This window comes from Schistocerca cancellata, chromosome 4 (genome assembly GCF_023864275.1).
Source record: "Schistocerca cancellata isolate TAMUIC-IGC-003103 chromosome 4, iqSchCanc2.1, whole genome shotgun sequence".
NCBI classification, from domain to species: domain Eukaryota; kingdom Metazoa; phylum Arthropoda; class Insecta; order Orthoptera; family Acrididae; genus Schistocerca; species Schistocerca cancellata.
The window spans coordinates 666,107,427-666,128,434 of NC_064629.1; the positions used below are offsets into that span (position 1 = coordinate 666,107,427).

Here is a 21,008-nt window from a genome sequence, read left to right on the forward strand (position 1 = left end):
TTCTTCAGCTTCAGTGTACGTCCCATCAACTTCTCCCTCAGAAAAATTATATTCAGAAGTTCGAGGTTTCAGGGTGTCTTTCAGAAATAACGTATCGCTAAAATATATCCATTTTCTTGTATAATTACTGGTGTTTGGACTGATTTCAGTTCCAGAAGAGGTATTTGTATCTTTTTGAAGACATCTCTCATATGTTTCCACTTTATTTTAACTGTTTATTTTGAAATAAAAGAGACCATTGTTAGTAACCTGCCACTTAGGCTGTCAATACTAAGTTTATAATTTTTATAGCGTTTTATATTGCTAAAGGTTTTATCCTTTGCCTTTTTCCTCTAGTACTTGTCTACCGGTTCGATTTCCGGCAATTTGTGTTCACTTTCAGGGTTTCACAAACAGCTGTAGAAAGCATTCTCATAAACGTTTGTGAACCTGTTTGGAAGACGTTTCATAAAAAGCCTTTGAAATTTCCAAGCACAAAGGACATCAAAAATATAGCTTAATTATATCTGGAAAAAGTACAAATTTTCATATTACTGTGGAAATCGTGATGAAAAGCATGTTAGCTTGAAAAAGCCACCTAAATCTGGTAGCACGTACAGCAACTATAAATACTTTTTCTGACTGAAATTAAAAATTTCGAGCAATTTATGTAGTTATGGAAAAGATAAGGATAGTGGATACACAGCAACACTAAATATCTCAAAAAACTTGTCGCTGGCAGACTGTAGTTGTCATCGGAGGGACAGCTACCAATTTCTGACGTTGTTGCACCTTACGTATTTTTGGCGAATGAAGCATTTGTCCTCACTACCTTCCTAATGCGACTTTAACCGCAACGACAGTGATAAGGCTTGAACGTTATTCAACCAGGAATTATGTGTCACGAGTCTCAGTAGAATGCACTTTCAATATAACTGCTGCCAAATTTCAGATTCTGCTGAAGGCTATGTAGAAACAACCGTTGGCAACGCAATAAAAATCGTTCGGACTGTTTGCCTTTTGCATAATATTATATTAGAAAAAGACAGCTCTTTAACAACACCAGAAACTATAAACCAGCCTCAGATATTTACAAAAATTATGCCATCAAGAGGAAACAATCGGACAATCAGTGCCGTTATTATTGCAAGACAGAACTCCTCTGCTTATTTTTTCACTAGTATATAAATTACATTTGTTGGTGTGCTGTAGGCTCTGAGCACTATGGGACTCAACTGCTGAGGTCATTAGTCCCCTAGAACTTAGAACTAGTTAAACCTAACTAACCTAAGGACATCACAAACACCCATGCCCGAGGCAGGATTCGAACCTGCGACCGTAGCGGTCTTGCGGTTCCAGACTGCAGCGCCTTTAACCGCACGGCCACTTCGGCCGGCCGGTGTGCTGTAGAAGTGAATATTATTTCGTTAAGGTAGGAAATGTTTGTAATAAATAACAGTAGTTCAAATAAATTCTTTTCTATATGAATACTTATTTTCTTCAAGTTTCGCGCAATTGCCTCCCTCTCCTGGTCTTATTACAGACGATTTTTATTATTTTCATGTCCATTAACTCACGCAACTGGAGCGAGCGTTCTTCTAGAAATGAATGCTCTTCAGAAATCATGGAATTGTAGTTACTCGTTGTATACGTGCCCAACGACCACCCGATGAAAAAACAAACCAGTTTGTCTTTCAAATGGCTCTGAGCACTATGGGACTTAACATCTATGGTCATCAGTCCCCTAGAACTTAGAACTACTTAAACCTATCTAACCTAAGGACTTCACACAACACCCAGTCATCACGAGACACAGAAAATCCCTGACCCCGCCGGGAATCTAACCCGAGAACCCGGGCGCGGGAAGCGAGAACGCTACCGCACGACCACGAGCTGCGGACAGTTTGTGTTTCATTGCGCCGATCGGACGCAACGCTCGCGCGACAGTTACAAAGGCCCCATGTGTACTGCAAGTATTTCAGTTGTAACTGTTCGTATGAGTGCGATGGCACAATAGAAAAACAAACATGATTGATTGCGCGATTCGGCGACGCTACATCACGTGATCTACTTCAGTCTACAATAAGGACAGTTCCCGCTTCTCCTTCTACTTATCTTGCGAGCTAGCAGCGATTGTCGCTCTCCCGCTCGCGCAACGACCGTCAATGAAGACGTAGCCTTGAACGCTCTATAGACTGATAACGTCTAGTGGACAGACATGCACACTGCCATATACAAGACTGCTGTACCATATGAAATATATCTAGATAAAACGACCTCAAAGTGCTTCAGGTCAGGTAACGATAAATTTTTGAAACTTACTGTTTAGATGCGTCTCGGACTATTACTATTTTTTTTACTAAATCACGCTGAAGTGCCTTTCATTTTTATATAATCATGTACTGTTCATGTATGTTCATCAGTCTTTACTACCAAATGCGTTTCTCTGCACTGAGTGTCATTGCATGCACTGCAGTCTTGCACCTAGCAAATTAATGAACACACTAAACTCAGTTCAACAGAGTAAGAAAATAAATAGCTGCTATGAAGTCCGCAATATAATTCATGGAACAACACATAGTAAGTCAATCGGATGGCGAGTGGTGAAGGCAGAGTGAAATTATGACGATTTACTTCCAGTTAGCCCGAATGGAGAATCTTCAAAAATATCCTTCTGTGCAGACTGTATACTGAATAGCCAAAACCTTATGACCACCGACCTGCTATCGATAGCAACCTGTCCAGGCGACAACAGCATTCCCTGGCGAGGAATGACTGCTAATCAGACACACGCACGGTGCATGTAGTATTAGCGAGAGTGCTGCCCGTGTGTAAAGTGGGGAAGGCGCGTAATCTATCTGAGTTTGACAGAGTGTAGATTGTGATTGCCCAGAGGCTCGGCACGAGCATTTCTGAAACTGCACGACGTGTCGGGTGTTCGAGGAGTGCTATGGTGAGTGTCTTCAACACGTGGCGAAACCAAGGTGAAACCACGTACAGACGTCGTGGGGTTGGGCGACCACTTCTCATTACAGATGTCGAACGTCGCAAGCTGGGCAGACTGGTAAAACAGGGCAGGCTGTGAACTGTGGCGGAACTGATTTCAGACTTTAATTCTGGGCAGAGTACAAGTGTGTATGAACGCACTGTGCACCGACCACTCCTAACGATGGGCCTCCGCAGCAGGCGACCCATGCATGTGGCAATGTTGACACCACGGCATCGGTAACTATGGCTGAAATGGGCACATGACCATCAGGACTGGACGTTGGCCCAGTGTCAGAGCGTTCCATGGTCTCATGAATCCCGATATCTTCTTCATCATGCCGATAGGAGGACGCTGCTGCGTCTTCTTCCAGGGGAACAGCTCCTTTACACTTGTACTGTGGGAGGGAGACAAGCTGGCGGCTGCTCCATTATGCTCTGGGAAACATTCAAGTGGGCATCCATGGATCCAGTGCAGCTCGTGCAAAGTACCATGACGGCCAAGGAGTATCGTTCACGGATTGCGGACCACGTACAATACTTCATGACGATATTGTTTCCCGAAGGCAGTGACATTTTTCAACAAGATAATGCGCCATGCCACAAGACCGGGGGTAGTTCGAGGAACACAGTGGCGAGTTCCAATTCATGTGCTGACCCCCACCTCGCTAGATCTGAAGCCAATCGAACACCTCTGGGATGTGATTCACCGTGTCGTCAGAGCTCATCACCCCCTTTCTCGGAATTTATGGGGTTAGGTGACTTGTGTGTGCAGATGTGGTGCCAACTCTCTCCAGTGACCTACCAAAGCCCCATTGCTTCCATGCCACGACGCGTCGCTGCTGTTATCTGTACGGAAGGTGGACATACCGGCTATTAGGTAAGTGGTCATAATGTCCGGGCTGATCAGTGTAGGTTACATACCGTCTTTAGCGACTAAGTCTTATTTAGACCATACGCACTTCACTTTATTTTAAAAATCTTCTTTGGTCAATGTGACAATGTTGTTTCTCTTACAAATCTATTTGGCAAGATCGTAAACAGTCCTCATGTTTTAAAGTATTGCCATTAAACAGTATTAAATTACTATCACTACTCACGTTTTTATCTTGTTCCCTACTTCATTCCTCCTCCCCATGAACCATGGACCTTGCCGCTGGTGGGGAGGCTTGCGTGCTTCAACGATACAGATAGCCGTACCGTAGGTGCAACCACAACGGAGGGGTATCTGTTGAGAGGCCAGACAAACGTGTGGTTCCTGAAGAGGGCCAGCAGCCTTTTCAGTAGTTGCAGGGCCAACAGTCTGGATGACTGACTGATCTGGCCTTGTAACACTAACCAAAACGGTCTTGCTGTGCTGTGCTGGTACTGCGAACGGCTGAAAGCAAGGGGAAACTACGGCCGTAATTTTTCCCAAGGGCATGCAGCTTTACTGTATGGTTAAATGATGATGGCGTCCTCCTGGGTAAAATATTCCGGAGGTAAAATAGTCCCCCATTCGGATCTCCGGACGGGGACTACTCAAGAGGACGACGTTATCAAGAAAAAGAAAACTGGCGTTCTACGGATCGGAGCGTGGAATGTCAGGTCCCTTCATCGGGCAGGCAGCTTAGAAAATTTAAAAAGGGAAATGGATAGGTTAAAGTTAGAAATAGTGGGAATTAGTGAAGTTCGGTGGCAGGAGGAACAAGACTTTTGGCCAGGTGAATACACGGTTATAAGTACAAAATCAAATAGGGGTAATGCAGGAGTCGGTTTAGTAATGAATAAAAAAATAGGAGCGCGTGAAAGCTACTACAAACAGCATAGTGAACGTATTATTGTGGCCAAGATAAACATGAAGCCCACGCCTACTACAATAGTACAAGTTTATATGCCAACTAGCTCTGCAGATGACGAAGAAATTGATGAAATGTATGATGAGATAAAAGAAATTATTCAGATAGTGGAGACGAAAATTTAATAGTCATGGGTGTCTGGGATTCGATAGTAGGAAAAGGGAGAGAGGAAAACGTAGTAAGTGAATATGGATAGGGGGGGAAGAAATGAAAGAGGAAGCCGCGTGGTAGAATTTTGCACAGAGCATAACTTAATCATAGCTAACACTTGGTTCAAGAATCATGAAAGAAGGTTGTATACATGGAAAAGGCCTGGAGATACTAGAAGGTATCAGATAGATTATATAATGGTAAGACAGAGATTTAGGAACCAGGTTTTAAATTGTAAGACATTTCCAGGAGCAGATGTGGACTCTGACCACAATCTATTGGTTATGAACTGTAGATTAAAACTGAAGAAATTGCAAAAAGGTGGGAATTTAAGGAGATGGGAACTGGATAAACTGACAAAACCAGAGGTTGTACAGAGTTTCAGGGAGAGCATAAGGGAACAATTGACAGGAATGGGGGAAAGAAATATAGTAGAAGACGAATGGGTAGCTCTGAGGGATGAAGTAGTGAAGGCAGCACAGGATCAAGTAGGTAAAAAAACGAGGGCTAGTAGAAATCCTTGGGTAACAGAAGAAATATTGAATTTAACTGATGAAAGGAGAAATTATAAAAATGCAGTAAATGAAGCAGGCAAAAAGGAATACAAACGTCTCAAAAATGATATCGACAGGAAGTGAAAAATGGCTAAGCAGGGATGGCTAGAGGACAAATGTAAGGATGTAGAGGCTTATGTCACTAGGGGTAAGATAGATACTGCCTACAGGAAAATTAAAGAGACCTTTGGAGAAAAGAGAGCCACTTGTATGAATATCAAGAGCTCAGATGGAAACCCAGTTCTAAGCAAAGAAGGGAAAGCAGAAGGGTGGAAGGAGTATATAGAGGGTCTACACAAGGGCGATGTACTTGAGGACAATATTATGGAAATGGAAGAGGATGTAGATGAAGATGAAATGGGAGATACGATACTGCGTGAAGAGTTTGACATAGCACTGAAAGACCTGAGTCGGAACAAGCCCCGGGAGTAGACAACATTCCCTTAGAACTACTGACGGCCTTGGGAGAGCCAGTCCTGACAAAACTCTACCATCTGGTGAGCAAGATGTACGAGACAGGCGAAATTCCCTCAAACGTCAAGAAGAATATAATTCCAATCCCAAAGAAAGAAGGTGTTGACAGATGTGAAAATTACCGAACTATCAGTTTAGTAAGTCACAGCTGCAAAATACTAACGCGAATTCTTTACAGACGAATGGAAAAACTGGTAGAATCCGACCTTGGGGAAGATCAGTTAGGATTCCGTAGACATATTGGAACACGTGAGGCAATACTGACCTTACGACTTATCTTAGAAGAAAGATTAGGGAAAGGCAAACCTACGTTTCTATCATTTGTAGACTTACAGAAAGCTTTTGACAATGTTGACTGGAATACTCTCTTTCAAACTCAAAAGGTGGCAGGGGTAAAATACAGGGAGCAAAAGGCTATTTACAATTTGTACAGAAACCAGATGGCAGTTATAAGAGTCGAGGGGCATGAAAGGGAAGCAGTGGTTGAGAAGGGAGTGAGACAGGATTGTAGCCTCTCCCCGATGTTATTCAATCTGTATATTGAGAAAGCAGTAAAGGAAACAAAAGAAAAATTTGGAGTAGGTATTAAAATCCAGGGATAAGAAATAAAAACTTTGAGGTTCGCCGATGACATTGTAATTCTGTCAGAGACGGCAAAGGACTTGGAAGAGCGGAATGGACAGTGTCTTGAAAGGAGGATATAAGATGAACATCAACAAAAGCAAAACGAGGATAATGGAATGTAGTCGAATTAAGTCGGGTGATGCTGAGGGAATTAGATTGGGAAATGAGACGCTTAAAGTAGTAAAGGAGTTTTGCTATTTGTGGAGGAAAATAACTGATGATGGTCGAAGTAGAGAGGATATAAAATGTAGACTGGCAATGGCAAGGGAAGCGTTTCTGAAGAAGAGAAATTTGTTAACATCGAGTATAGATTTAAGTGTCAGGAAGTCGTTTCTGAAAGTATTTGTATGGAGTGTAGCCATGTATGGAAGTGAAACATGGACGATAAATAGTTTGGACAAGAAGAGAATAGAAGCCTTAGAAATGTGGTGCTACAGAAGAATGTTGAAGATTAGGTGGGTAGATCATGTAACTAATGAGGAGGTATTGAATAGGATTGGGGAGAAGTTTGTGGCACAACTTGACTAGAAGAAGGGATCGGTTGGTAGGAAATGTCCTGAGGCGTCAAGGGATCACAAATTTAGCATTGGAGGGCAGCGTGGAGGGTAAAATTCGTAGAGGGAGACCAAGAGATGAATACACTAAGCAGATTCAGGAGGATGTAGGTTGCAGTAGGTACTGGGAGATGAAGGAGCTTGCACAGGATAGAGTAGCATGGAGAGCTGCATCAAACCAGTTTCAGGACTGAAGACAACAACAACAACAACAACTGCATTCCTATCGTACTTCTACACATAGATGATGTAACTTAGTACATTGCACTACACAGACAAGGTATATTTTTTCGTCTTCAAGTTGTGGAGGTCCACTCACATTTCGTCTCCTTTTTTTGATGTTGTGGGGTGTGATCGTCTTTTGTTTTGATTTTGTCATTGTTGTAGGGTCTAGTATTCCTCAGGGTGTGTGTTCATTTTTTTTTAGTGGTGTGTATTACATACTGTTTTAAGAAAAATAAGGCATATGGGGTGGCGTGATATGTTGTAACTTGTGTGACTGAGTGCGTGAGTGAGAGTGTGATTTTATTCAGCTTTTTTAGTGTGTGTGTGTGTGTGTGTGTGTGTGTGTGTGTGTGTGTGTGTGTGGTTGATAACGTTTGTTTCGTCATTTATTATGTGTTTCGTATATTTGATTTCCTTTTGGATTTTGAAGTTTTCTTGTAATGTTATTTGTTACTCTATCTGATTATTTTAATGTATGTTGTGGTAGGACGGTGGTTTTCTTGTCAGAGGTGCTGTGAGAATCTTGAATGGCTGGTGCCGTATTTCCACGCTCTTTTATGCTCTTTATATCTCATCTCAAATGCTCCGCTGGTCAGTCCTGAGTATAGGGCATCACAACTGTTACACTGAAGTAGGTAAATGCCAGATTTGTTCATATACGTCAGTATCATCATCCTTCTTTAAACATTTCGTTATAAGTAATTCCTTTCGTAGGCCAGATTTATTTCTTGTTACTTAAGGGTGTTACCAATTCTGTATCAGTTTGCTTCCATGTGTCAGTGTGTACTAGCTTATCTGTTGAGATTTGATGTTGTGTCGTTGTTGTGTAGTGTATACTTGATGTGTGGGTATTGGTGACTGTTTAGTGACGATTTGACATTTCCTCGCATCGAGGTCTTAAGCAACTAACAGTAGTGACCTAGAAATGGAAAGGTTGCAACCATACTTTGCTGGGGAAATCGTCTTGTAACTCACCTTAAAAAACTGAGGGAGGCTACAGAATATACAAATCGAGGTGCCCAGACAGGTGTGTGTTCATGGCTGTTTCCAAATATGATCCGTCTGTCTGGACCACTCTAAAACCTTGCCGTTCCGATCGAATTATCAACAACCTGAGTTATAGTATTAGAGCGTTAATAGAGAAAGTATTGAACTTAAAAAAATTATTAATTTCGAAAGTTTGTCCGCCTGAAAATGTACTGTTGTCCCAAGCATATTGCAACAAACGGTGCATTTCTATCGCTGCTCGTTTAGTTTTTATTGCCGTTTCAAATATACCGGTCATTTTTTAAACACACTGTATTTTACAGACAAGACAAGCCTCTGAACTCGTTCACAGGTACAGCGTAGTAATAATCTCTTCTTTGTCAAAATCGCTTATCTCAATGGATTTCTCTATTTGCAGCGCATGTTTTCGCTAGGGTGGTCCCCAGACCGTGTCTGTTCCACTTCCACACCTTTGTTACGGCACCACGTGCCCGCAACGCCAACAGGAGGCATCCGACGTCTCGGTGGTCAGTGGTCATACCGTTTTGGCTTATCAGTGTATATTATCCAAATAATATTTATTAAAAAAATACTTAGCCGTCACTTTCTTATCTCCAATCAAATGTCACAATTCATTATCGTCACTGGTATTACAGTTATTCCAAATTTCAAGTGTCTTTATCTAATCAATTTTTCTCTCACAGTCGCAATTTTTCCTTTATACGGAAGAACCCACATTTTTAATTCGCCGATCTCTTACAGGAGCCTAACTTATTGCCATGTTCTCATATAACAGTTTCATTTGTGTGATTCTTCAGTTTCTCCCGGCGTATTTGTTGCTCGAACAGTCCACGGGTATACTGCCGGTTCATAGTGTCCAACGGGCACAATATTTCGGCGGCCGCCCTCAGGAGCTCAGTTCGTCAGCGCACCTGACGATGGCGACATGTCTGATTGCCGAAATATTGTGCCCGTTGGACACTATGAACCGGCAGTATACCCGTGGATTGTTCGAGCAGTTTTATTTGTGTTACTTTGTTCCTACTCCATGAGTAGAACAAGCCATGCGGTTAGAAATATGTGAAACATCAATTTAAAAAAATTCTAAGCCATCGGCTGCGAAAAAAGGACATGCACTTACTGCGAGGTAGAGCTATCCCATAGCCTTTGGAGTCAAGCAAACCGCCAACTTTGCGCAAGTCGCAGTCGAGTGCTGTTTGGTACTCTATAGTGGTGGACTCCATGAAGAAGGCGTAGTCGCCCTTCTGCTTCTTGACGCGCTCCACCCCCTCCATGTTGTCGTTGGTAAACACATCTGGGCGGGCCTGCTTCATCACGGTCCACATGCGTTGATACAGCGAGTCGTTCGATGTCTACAACATACAATACAAGGTGGAACTGACTGATTTTACAGCACTTATCAATGTCGCCAGTGTAGAGTCAGAGTGACATAGTGAATGAGACAGAGACGAGAAAAAGGACTAACGTTATAGATTTATATGCAGAACAGTGTTGTAAAAGTAGCAAGTATCTCACAACAGCAAGAGTTCTCATAATTACGAAACTGTAATATATTAAACAAGTATTTTATTATTAAACATTGAATCCTTATTAGGCATTTTTAGCCATTATCAAAATAACATGATATTAGAACCAAATTAACGCTCCCCACCTCCCCACCTCTCTCTCTCTCTCTCTCTCTCTCTCTCTCTCTCTCTCTCTCTCTGTTTCATGATGGATATATTCATAGTCATAAACTGTGCATCAGCTAGGAGAATGTGGATAGGTCAACAGTGGCAGTCACCCTTCAGATACCATTTGTGGCATCCAAATTCCCCTCTGCCACATCAATTCGGCGAACCTTATTGCGTTTGAGGCACGCAACTATCCATCCACTTGAGAGAGAATGGTGACGAGATTGTTTTTACGGCTCTTGTTTCCATAGTAAGTCTAGGGGTCACTGCAAACAAGCTAACTTTTGCCAGCATATACAGGTTGATGTTGCTAAATGGGGAAAAACTGCAGGGAACGACCCCTTAAAGAGTAAGGAACATAAAAGGTCCTACGAACGTATGGCCGGAAACGCGTTCCAGCTGAGGTACATCCACTTGCAGCTGGAGACAACAGATATTTGACAGTGCAGCTTTCATAGACTGAAAGCAGACATGAGAACCCACCACTAAAATGGGAATGTTCGGCTTGTATTTGAGTTTTAGCTCCACACTCGAGAGGGCAGTGAGCTGGAGCATCATCACGTAGTAGCCACACTACCGTTCGTACCTCCAAAGGTACTTCTTAGACAGTGCCACTCTCAGGAAATGCTATTATAGCTCGTATGTGAGGCTGAACAGGGGCAGAGGGTTCGTTGCCACCATACCATGGGTATTCTTCGCAGCCCACAGTTGGGTGTCGTGAAGGTTGACGACATCGCCTCTCGTAAAGGTAGCCTATTTGTTAAGAGAACGGATGACAGAAATCCCAGCGATGTGGTGGCCTGTGAGACGAACCAACGACAAAACCGTCGCCGTGGAGGCAACTCCGTAGATAATGAGGTCTGCACATCTTGTGCGTGGCAGTTTTCGTGTAGAACGTTCCACACGGTCGTCTGGCTTATCCCATACTGAGAGGCCACTTGCCTCGTGCTGATACCAGGGTCCTGTTAAAGATCTTTTATCTCCATCTTCAAATGGGTGCACCCGACACCACCTAAATGAGAAGGCCGAACAACTGCGAGAACTCGATGCTGCGACGTCAGCTAAAAGCGGAGAATGTCAACAGCTGTTTTCTGCTGCATCAACAACGTTCTGGATATTAAAAACTCATTGAGCTATGTGATCGTTAAGACGTTATTATTTAAGTACACAGAAATCATATTATGTGTTAATAAGTTATGTTTGTGTGCGTTTAGACCAACGTAAGATACACTGAAGAGCCACAGAAATTGGTACACCTTACTAATATCGTGTAAGGCCCCGGCGAGCATGCAGAAATGCCGCAACACGGCGGGGCATGGACTCAACTAATGTCTGAAGTAGTGCTGGAGGGAATTGACGCCATGAATTCAGCAGAGCTGTCCATAAATCCGTAAGAATACAAGGAGGTAGAGATCTCTTCTGAACAGCACATTGCAAGGCATCCCAGATATGCCCAATAATGTTCATGTCTGGGGAGCTTGATGGCCAGCGGAAGTGTTTAAACTCAGAAGAGTGTTCCTGGTGCCACTCTGGAGCAATTCTGCACGTGTGGGGTGTCATATGGTCCTGCTGGAATTGTCCAAGTCCGTCGGAATGCATAATGAACACGAATGGATTCAGGTGATCAGACAGGATGGATACGTACGTGTCACCTGTCACAGTCGTATCTAGACGCATCAGGGGTCCCATATCACTCCAACTGCACACTCCCCACACCATTACAGAGCCTCCAGCAGCTAGAACAGTCCTCTGCTGACATGCAGGACCCATGGAATGATGAGGTTATCTCCACACCCGTACACGTCCATCCGCTCGATACAGTATGAAACGAGGGCTCGTCCGACCAGGCAACATAATTTCGGTCATCAACAATCCAATGTCGATGTTGCCGAGCCCATGCGAGGCGTAAAGCTTTGTGTCGTGCAGTCATCAAAGGTACACGAGTGGGCCTTCGGCCCCGAAAGCCCATATCGATGATGTTTCGTTGAATGGTTCGCACGCTGACACTTGTTGATGGCCCAACATTGAAATCTGAAGCAACTTGCGGAACGGTTGCTATTCTGTGACACTGAATTATTCTCTTCAGTCGTTGTTGGTCCCAATCTTGTAGGATCTTTTTCCGGCCACGGTGGTGTCGGAGATTTGATGTTTTACCGGATTCCTGCTATTCACGGTACACTCGTGTAATGGTCGTACGAGGTAATCCCCAGTTCATCGCTACCTCGGAGATTCTGTGTCCCATCGCTCGTGCCCTGACTGTAACACCATACTCAAACTCACTTAAATGTTGATAACCTGCCTTTGTAGCAGCAGTAACCGATCTAACAACTACGCCAGACACATCTTGTCTTATACAGGGTGTTACAAAAAGGTACGGCCAAACTTTCAGGAAACATTCCTCACACACAAATAAAGAAAATATGTTATGTGGACATGTGTCCGGAAACGATTGATTTCCATGTTAGAGCTCATTTTAGTTTCGTCAGTATGTATGTACTTCCTCGATTCACCGCCAGTTGGCCCAATTGAAGGACGGTAATGTTGACTTCGGTGCTTGTGTTGACATGCGACTCATTGCTCTACAGTTCTAGCATCAAGCACATCAGTACGTACCATCAACAGGTTAGTGTTCATCACGAACGTGGTTTTGCAGTCACTGCAATGTTTACAAATGCGGAGTTGGCAGATGCCCATTTGATGTATGGATTAGCACGGGGCAATAGACGTGGCGAGGTACGTTTGTATCCAGACAGATTTCCAGAACGAAAGTGTCCCGACAGGAAGACGTTCGAAGCAGTTGATCGGCGTCTTAGGGAGCACGGAACATTCCAGCCTATGACTCGCGACTGGGGAAGACCTAGAACGACGAGGACACCTACAATGGACGAGGCAATTCTTCGTGCAGTTGACGATGACCCTAATGTCAGCGTCAGAGAAGTTGCTGCTGTACAAGGTAACGTTGACCACGTCACTGTATGGAGAGTGCTACGGGAGAACCAGTTGTTTCCGTACCATGTACAGCGTGTGCAGGCACTATCAGCAGCTGATTGGCCTCCACGGGTACACTTCTGCGAATGGTTCATCCAACAATGCTGTGTGTTTCCATTCCATGATTAATGTGATTTGAAGAGAAGTAATAAAATGAGCTCTGACCTGGAAAGTAAGCGTTTCCGGACACATGTCCACATAACATATTTTCTTTCTTTGTGTGTGAGGTATGTTTCCTGAAAGTTTGACCGTTCCTTTTGGTAACACCCTGTATAGGCGTTGCCGACCGCAGCGCCGTATTCCGCTTGTCTACATATCTCTTTATTTGAATACGCATGCCAATACAAGTTTCTTTGGCGCTTTAATGTACGTTGGTGCCGTGTCATCTGCGTTATGATTCTGAATTGATACCAAAATTTAATGGAAATTACACAACAGAAAAAGGTTAATGTTTTCAGGTTTCTTAAAGACTATATAATCAGAGAGGAATGGTTCCACAGGAGGATTCCACACTATCTTATTCAGTGGTAAATTTCACATTTATCTTTGTTTAGAGTTGTTTTCAATATAATTTACTAATGGATGTTTTACATTTTGGTATATTAATGTCTGTAGGGGCATTTTACTTCAATATATTATGATTACTGTACTTCACTGCTCATTTTTCAGGTGTGTCACAGGCAAATCAAAGCTACCGACATTATCTGCGAAGTATCTGCCACAGACAGAAAACCATAACTGCTCCACTTTCAAATCCTCAGCTTGATTCAGATGCTGTGCCATGCATTTTTCAGATCTGTCCATACTACCTTTTTTCAACTTCTGGACCATCGAGAGAGGGACCAGAGGAAAAAAGGAAAGCATCATCGTTAATGTAACCAACCATAATGAATATTTAGAGACAATATAATATAACAGCATTCAGGAACAGGAAGGGAATGTTTATGTAATATCTTTACAGAAGAAATCGAAGAAAACAGTGAATGAAGAGTGTGTTATTTTTTTGTATATTGATTTATACGAAGTGCTGTCCCATTACATATAGTATATCGTGACTGATAATAATTTGGAAGTGGAGGTTTATTCGAAATGTGTTTCGTGAAACAAAGTTCTAATAACGGAATCTGTTCTTGAAGTTTCACTGCTAACAGGAAACAGTGTGAACACAACCGACTGTAATGTTCATGCCTCAATATTTTGATACAAAAACATTGTTTGGAAAATGCTCCAGATGTTCCTAATAGTTCATACCCATGAAAATAACGGATTTTTTCTCAAAGACGTTAGCAGCTTCGTTGACAAATGTACTAGTTATGTTTTATATGCTACGCAAAAAAATAGCTGTTATGCGTTCTTAATTGTTTTTGTATCATTTCCTCATAAACAGCTGTACCTTTTTGTCTGTTAACTATCCTAATTCAAGTATCAATTCAGCACTCGGTAATTTTATGAGCCACGCAATTCTTTGTTTTTGGCTGTTTTATATGACGATCCCCGCTTGGCTGAGACGTCACGGTATAGTTGTTTGGCCTTGTCCCTTGGAATCTGCAATTCATTTCCTGCCGTAAGTCTGACGAATTTTTTTGCTGCTTATCCTCAGAGGAATCGTTTCCTGCAGTGTGTACCCGTATAACAAAACCACCCCGCGTAGGTGCTCCAGTCACATGGGAACGGCCGTTAGTCCTTTACCGAAATTAAAAACCTGGCACGATGGACTGGTTGGCAGTTTTTAGTTTATTTAGTTTTTAGTTCTTTAATTTTTAATTTTTATTTCTTTAAGGATATCATAGTTACGCCGACTCTCAAATACAACTATTACCTAAGTTTCTGAACCAGGATTTTGGAACTCTGTTTGAATGTACGATGATTCTGGCTCCCGTTCATCGTACTGATTCGTGCTCACTTCACGTATATTTCATTGTGAGCTTCCTTTTTACTGCGTCTTTTGTTTGCTCGCACTAAGTGGTTCACGGCAGTAATCTGCCTTGTTCAGTGTCAGGCTATGACACCTGTGTGTTGACGAGGAAGTCAAACCCTTGCATGTTGTTAGTGCATCAAGGACTCGAAGTTTATTGAATAGTTACAGCAGCAGTTGGTGCCGCAACAGCAACAGTGGCAGCGACAACAGTAAATTTAGTCTCAATATAACGTGCTACAGAAACAGAAGATTGATATGTTGAAGAGCTTTTCAGAGGGGAACAAAGCTCCGCCAGCAGCATCAACATCGCTTGTACGTACGCCAGCATGGTCCGTACCTATGTTTCCGGCGTTTGAGAAATCGAAGGAAACTTGGCATACATCTGTCCAACGGTTTCTGCTGTTTTGTCAGGCTAACAACGCTTCTGATACTCCTGTATAGTTTGCATTTCTTATTATTTTCAGTCAGTTACCTATGTGCGCTGGCTCGCAAATTGCGAGCACACGTATCATTTGATGTCTCATGCAGTTTGTTGTCAGCTTTTTCTATGAGGTATACGGATATGATAAGTGAAAGGCAAAGTTTCAACCTGTGCTGGAAGAAAGTGAAGCGGTGGTATAAATTCTCGTTGGTCGATCTACAAAATTGTAGTTGCCAGTGCAGTTCTCTGTGCTCACAGTACAACCCATCTGAGTCAAACCTTTGAGTCGATATATACAGGATGAGTGAGAAGTCGTTCCCCAGTTTTAAATGCCACAAGTTTTGTGATTGTAGGTATTTATTAATAAACATTGTTTCCTGAGAATACCTCGACTGTCCGTAGTATCTGCTTACGGGTAACGACGAGGTGGCAGGAAAGTTGATTTTAAAAGAAAGGACCCAGATCGTTTCGCGGCTTGAAGTGTGGTAATCTATAGCCCTTGTCCAGGGACGGTGGTGGGATGTTCATAGCCCTCATGCCACACTCGATGCTAAAACCAATTCGCCTGGAGGACTAACATTTTTCGTAAAATTCACACACACACACACACACACACACACACACACACACACACACACACACACACACACACACCGTAATGTCAAAATATCACACGTGGAATATGCTATGACGTCGCACGCACACACTGGAGTGTCAAATTATGTCACCTCGCAATTTTATTATTTTTTTGACTCTACCTCTCACTACAGTGCATTTGAATGGCAGCGGATGATCAGTCATTAATGCACAGCACTTAAATATTTCGTAATTTAAATGCACATCCGCAAGAATGGATGTATTTACACATCCACCAATTCTGTTTTGACTGATACGTCTGCATTTTGGTCTTTCTACCAATTCGCCTATATCTGGATTTGGCGGCCTACCAATTAACCAGTTGTACAGCCAGTTTACCAATATTCGCATATGGCATGCTACCAAATTGCCGAGTTCACAACTAATTTACCATTTTCCGGTTTGGCGTCCCACAAATTTGACCAATATCACCCATTTCCTACCTATTTAAAACGTGATACAGCTAACAGTTACAGGACCCTCCTGCTGTAAGGTCAGCTGCTAGCATTTTATAAACTGCAAGTGTGTGTGCTGTTATTTGTTCATAGGGCTGAAAATAAAAAAAAGCAATTTTATAGGACCTATATGTATATCGTTAATTTAAAACCGAAAATTACAAAAAATGGTTCAAATGGCTCTGAGCACTATGGGACTTAACATCTATGGTCATCAGTCCCCTAGAACTTAGAACTACTTAAACCTAACTAACCCAAGGACATCACACACACCCATGCCCGAGGCAGGATTCGAACCTGCGACCGAAAATTACAGCAATAGCCACTCCCTGTCATGCTATATTCCTCCTGATTGCTTGTCAGTCTAAGTAAACTGTCATATCTTGATGTAGATGTCTACTCCTGTGACTCAGACAGTAGCAGATCCTGGAACACTACCATTTACAGGACTAGCCTTTCTGACCGTATTGGAAGAAGAAAGGAGGATTGGGTTTAACGTCCCGTCAACATCGAGGTCAATAGAGACGGAGCACAAGTTTGGATTAGGGAAAGGCTGGAGAAGGAAAGCGGCCGTGTCCTTTCAAAGGAATCATCCTGGCATTTTCCTTAAACGATTTAGGGAAATATTGGAAAACCTAAATCAAGATGGCCGGGAGCGGGTTTGAACCATAGTCATCCCGAATGCGAGTTCAGTGTGCTAACCACTGCGCCACCTCGCTCCCTAATCGCATTAGAAAATGGCTGTTTCGGCTGTAGGTGCCTGCTGCGGTTTCTGTGCCATAGCATAGTCAAACAACAAGTGGTCCGATAAGTCGGGAAAACGTCCTGTGAACAATTGCTGCTGCTGCTGCTGTTGAGGCAATAGTGCGTCACAGAACAAATCCATGTCATGGTCCAGCACCAGTTCAGAGACTGTAACAATAACAACAAAACCTAAGTATAAACACATTAAATATATGTGGTGTGTACAGACAACGCCATAACGTTATTAATTTATCACAATAGGTCAACGTCCCTGTAAAATATTCATGCATTAGTTCTATAAGTCATGCATGGAAGCAGTACATCATTAGCTGCTGCCCTCACGCTGCGTTGGGCCGCTGTGATGTGGGTACGCAGATTGATGGCTTTAACTAATAAGAACCATTCTGTTAACAGAAAAAGAAAGATTGATTAATGCTTATTGTCCGTCGTCTTCTCCCCATCTGTTCAAATGATCAAATGTGTGTGAATTCCTAAAGGACCAAACTGCTGAGGTCATCGGTCCCTAGACTTACACACTACTTAAACTAACTTATGCTGAGAACAACAAACACACCCATGCCCGAGGAAGGACTCGAAACTCCGGCGGGATGTGCCGCGCAATCCGTGACATGGCGCCTCGAACCACACGGCCACTACGCGCGGTCTCCCCATCTGATCGCTGATGCTGCTGGCGCGCTTCGTACTGGACAAAGTACAGGCCGTAAAAGATGGCACTCACGCAGTAGAATTATAGAAATTAAAATGGCTCTAAGAAGAGGGGGGGGGAAGGAGGGAGCCGTTTTTGCACACCATTAGCGACGTGGGGCAGCGCGGTGATTAGTACATATGTAGCGCCATTGGCCTCCTTAAACAGCACCACACGCAAATTAATTAGATAGCTCCCGCGATGCAACGGGTATGGTGAAGCGGCGGCGCAATTGCTGTGGGTCGGATGGTGGCGGGATCGCGGAATAGGAGTGGCATCCACAGGGAAGTGATATGATACTGTCTGTCATGGCCTTGGTACAGCTGTCCTCCTGTGGGTACTGAGGATTTCAGTAATACTGGTGCGAAACACACAGACGAAAAAAAGTCCCAGTACCAAGAAATAATTAAAGTAGAGTCATGAAATTTTGCGAATACCTTTGTCTATGTAATATATTTAAGTGATTAACGTTGCAACACCATAGGTTAATGTAGGAGCGAGAAAGACTATTACAAATGTGAAATAATGGTATATTAATAACCGGTGTGACGCCAGAATGTTTAATGCAAGAATGCAAATGTGCGTGCACTGTGTCTTACAAGGGAACCTGCCCATCGCACCCCCCTCAGATTTAGTTATAAGTTGCACAGTGGATAGGCCTTGAAAAACTGAACACAGATCAATCAAGAAAACAGGAAGAAGTTGTGTGGAACTATGAAAAAATAAGCAAAATATACAAACTGAGTAGTCCATGCACAAGATAGGCAACATAAAGGAATATGTGAGCGCAGTAGAGCCGTGGCCCCGTGGTTAGCGTGAGCAAGTCTGCGCTCTAGTGAAAAATTTTCATTTTTTATTTTCAGACAATTATTATCTGTCCGTCCATTATGTTTTCATCACTTTTTTGGGAGTGATTATCACATCCACAAGATATCCTAAATCGGGCAAGGTAGAAGAATCTTTTTACCCATTCGACAACATATTCCTGTCATCTGACACACATGCTGTAACCAGTGTCGTTTAGAATATATCAGACGTGTTTTCCTGTGGAGGAATCGGTTGACTTATGACCTTGCGATCAAATGTTTTCGGTTCCCATTGGAGAGGCACGTCCTTTCGTCTACTGATCGCACGGTTTTGCGGTGCGGTCGCAAAGCACAGACACAGACACTTAAAACTTATTACAGTGAACACAGACACCAATGAACGAACGGACAGATCATAACTTCGCGAAAATAAAGAGTGTAAAATTTTCATTCCAGGGAAGACTTGAACCAAGGACCTCTTCTACCGCAGCTGCTCACGCTAACCACGGTACTACGCCGTTCCTGCCCTGGCCAGCACATTCTCCAGATATCTCACCAATTGGAAACGTCTGGTCAATGGTGGCCGAGCTACTGGCTCGTGACAATACGCCAGTCACTACTCTTGATGAACTGTGGTATCGTGTTGAAGCTGCATGGGCAGCTGTACCTGTACACGCCATCCAAGCTCAGTTTGGCTCAATGCCCAGGCGTATCAAGGCCGTTATTACGGCCAGAGGTGGTTGTTCTGGGTACTGATTTCTCAGGATCTATGCACCCAAATTGCATGAAAATGTAATCACATGTCAGTTCTAGCATAATATATTTGTCCAATGAATACCCTATTATCATCTGTATTTCTTCTTGGTGTAGCAATTTTAATGGCCAGTAGTGTATTTATGAATGAGACCACTAAAGGTCGTACAACCAGACTAACGTACAAATGTGCAGTCAGGATGCTTCTCATAACCACGAGAGTGCTTCTGTTGTCACCCTAAATCACGCCCCTGACCATTACTTCAGGTGTAGGTCCATTGTGTCTAGGCCGCAGACAGGTTGGGTGCAGACGCTGCCGTCACTGGCACCGAGACGGAATGGGCTTTCATCAGAAAACACAACAGATCTCCACTCCGCCCTACAGTGAGCTCTCTCTTGACATCACTGAAGTCGCAGTCGACGGTGGTTTGAGGTCAGAGGAATGTAAGCCACAGGGCGTCTGCCTCGGTGCTGTCCTTGAAATAGCCGATTTGTAACAGTTCTTTGTGTCACTGTGGTTCCATCTGCTGCTCAGATTGCTGCTGTTGATGAAGTATGATTTGCCAGAGCCATACGCCAAACGTGACTGTTCTGCCGGTAGTGCCACGTGGCAGTCTTCTTGCGAGCTTACATATTCGTGACTACCACCGCCAGAAATCATGTACAGAGGTTATATTCCTGCCAAGCCTTTCTGCAATATCACAGAAGGAACATCCAGCTTCTCGTAGCCCTGTTATGTGACCTCGTTCAAACTCGGTGAGGTCTTTATAAAGACGTTTTCGTCGTTTTAAAGGAATTGTTGACTAACAACAACTTATTACCTCCAGTCTCAAAGGTAAATAACAGTCCCGAGCGTTATAGCGCGCCACTCGGGATTAGCCGAGTGGTTTGGGGCGCTGCAGTCATGGACTGTGCGGCTGGTCCCGGCGGAGGTTTGAGTCCTCCTTCTGGGATGGGTGTGTGTGTGTTTGTCTTTAGGATAATTTAGGTTACGTAGTGTGGAAGCTTAGGGACTGATGACCTTAGCAGTTAATCCCATAAGATTTCACACACACAATATAGCGCGTAGTTAAAACAAACCTGAACTGTACACTCATAGAGGCGCTACTAGAGCCACTCCTATGCGACTGGCATGAAACCCGAATAGACGTCATGTTTCAGATGTAGAAACACACCTACCAGCTTTTGTTTATCTTGCACAATTTTCCTTCATGCTGTCATTGTATAACAAGTACAACTGCCTGAGTACCAGATGATGACGTCAACGTTTCCAGGAATGCTATAGTGATGTCAATGGATCTGGGAATACTGAGGCTGACGTCAACGGGTCAAGAATGCTGATGCTAACTTCGGCGGTTCCGGAAAGTCGAAGATTCCGGGAACACTGAATATTAACAATTGTCGGAATGCTGACAGATATCAGGGAATTCCTGGCCAGAACAGTCAATACTCCCCTACTTTCGTGTCTCCGTTGTTGATGCTGATGAAAGAGAAGGGAGCCGGTGAAATCCGCTATC

General features: G+C 43.3%; 1 protein-coding gene across 1 annotated transcript in view; it reads right to left on the reverse strand.

Moving 5' to 3' along the window:
- LOC126184374 (glutamate receptor ionotropic, kainate 2-like) overlaps window positions 1-21,008 on the reverse strand; it is a 326,740-nt gene that overhangs the window by 52,661 nt on the left and 253,071 nt on the right. Inside the window, exon 11 of the mRNA XM_049926759.1 lies at window positions 9,512-9,743. Coding sequence (XP_049782716.1) covers window positions 9,512-9,743 — 232 coding nt within the window. The remainder of the gene's footprint in view (window positions 1-9,511; window positions 9,744-21,008) is intronic.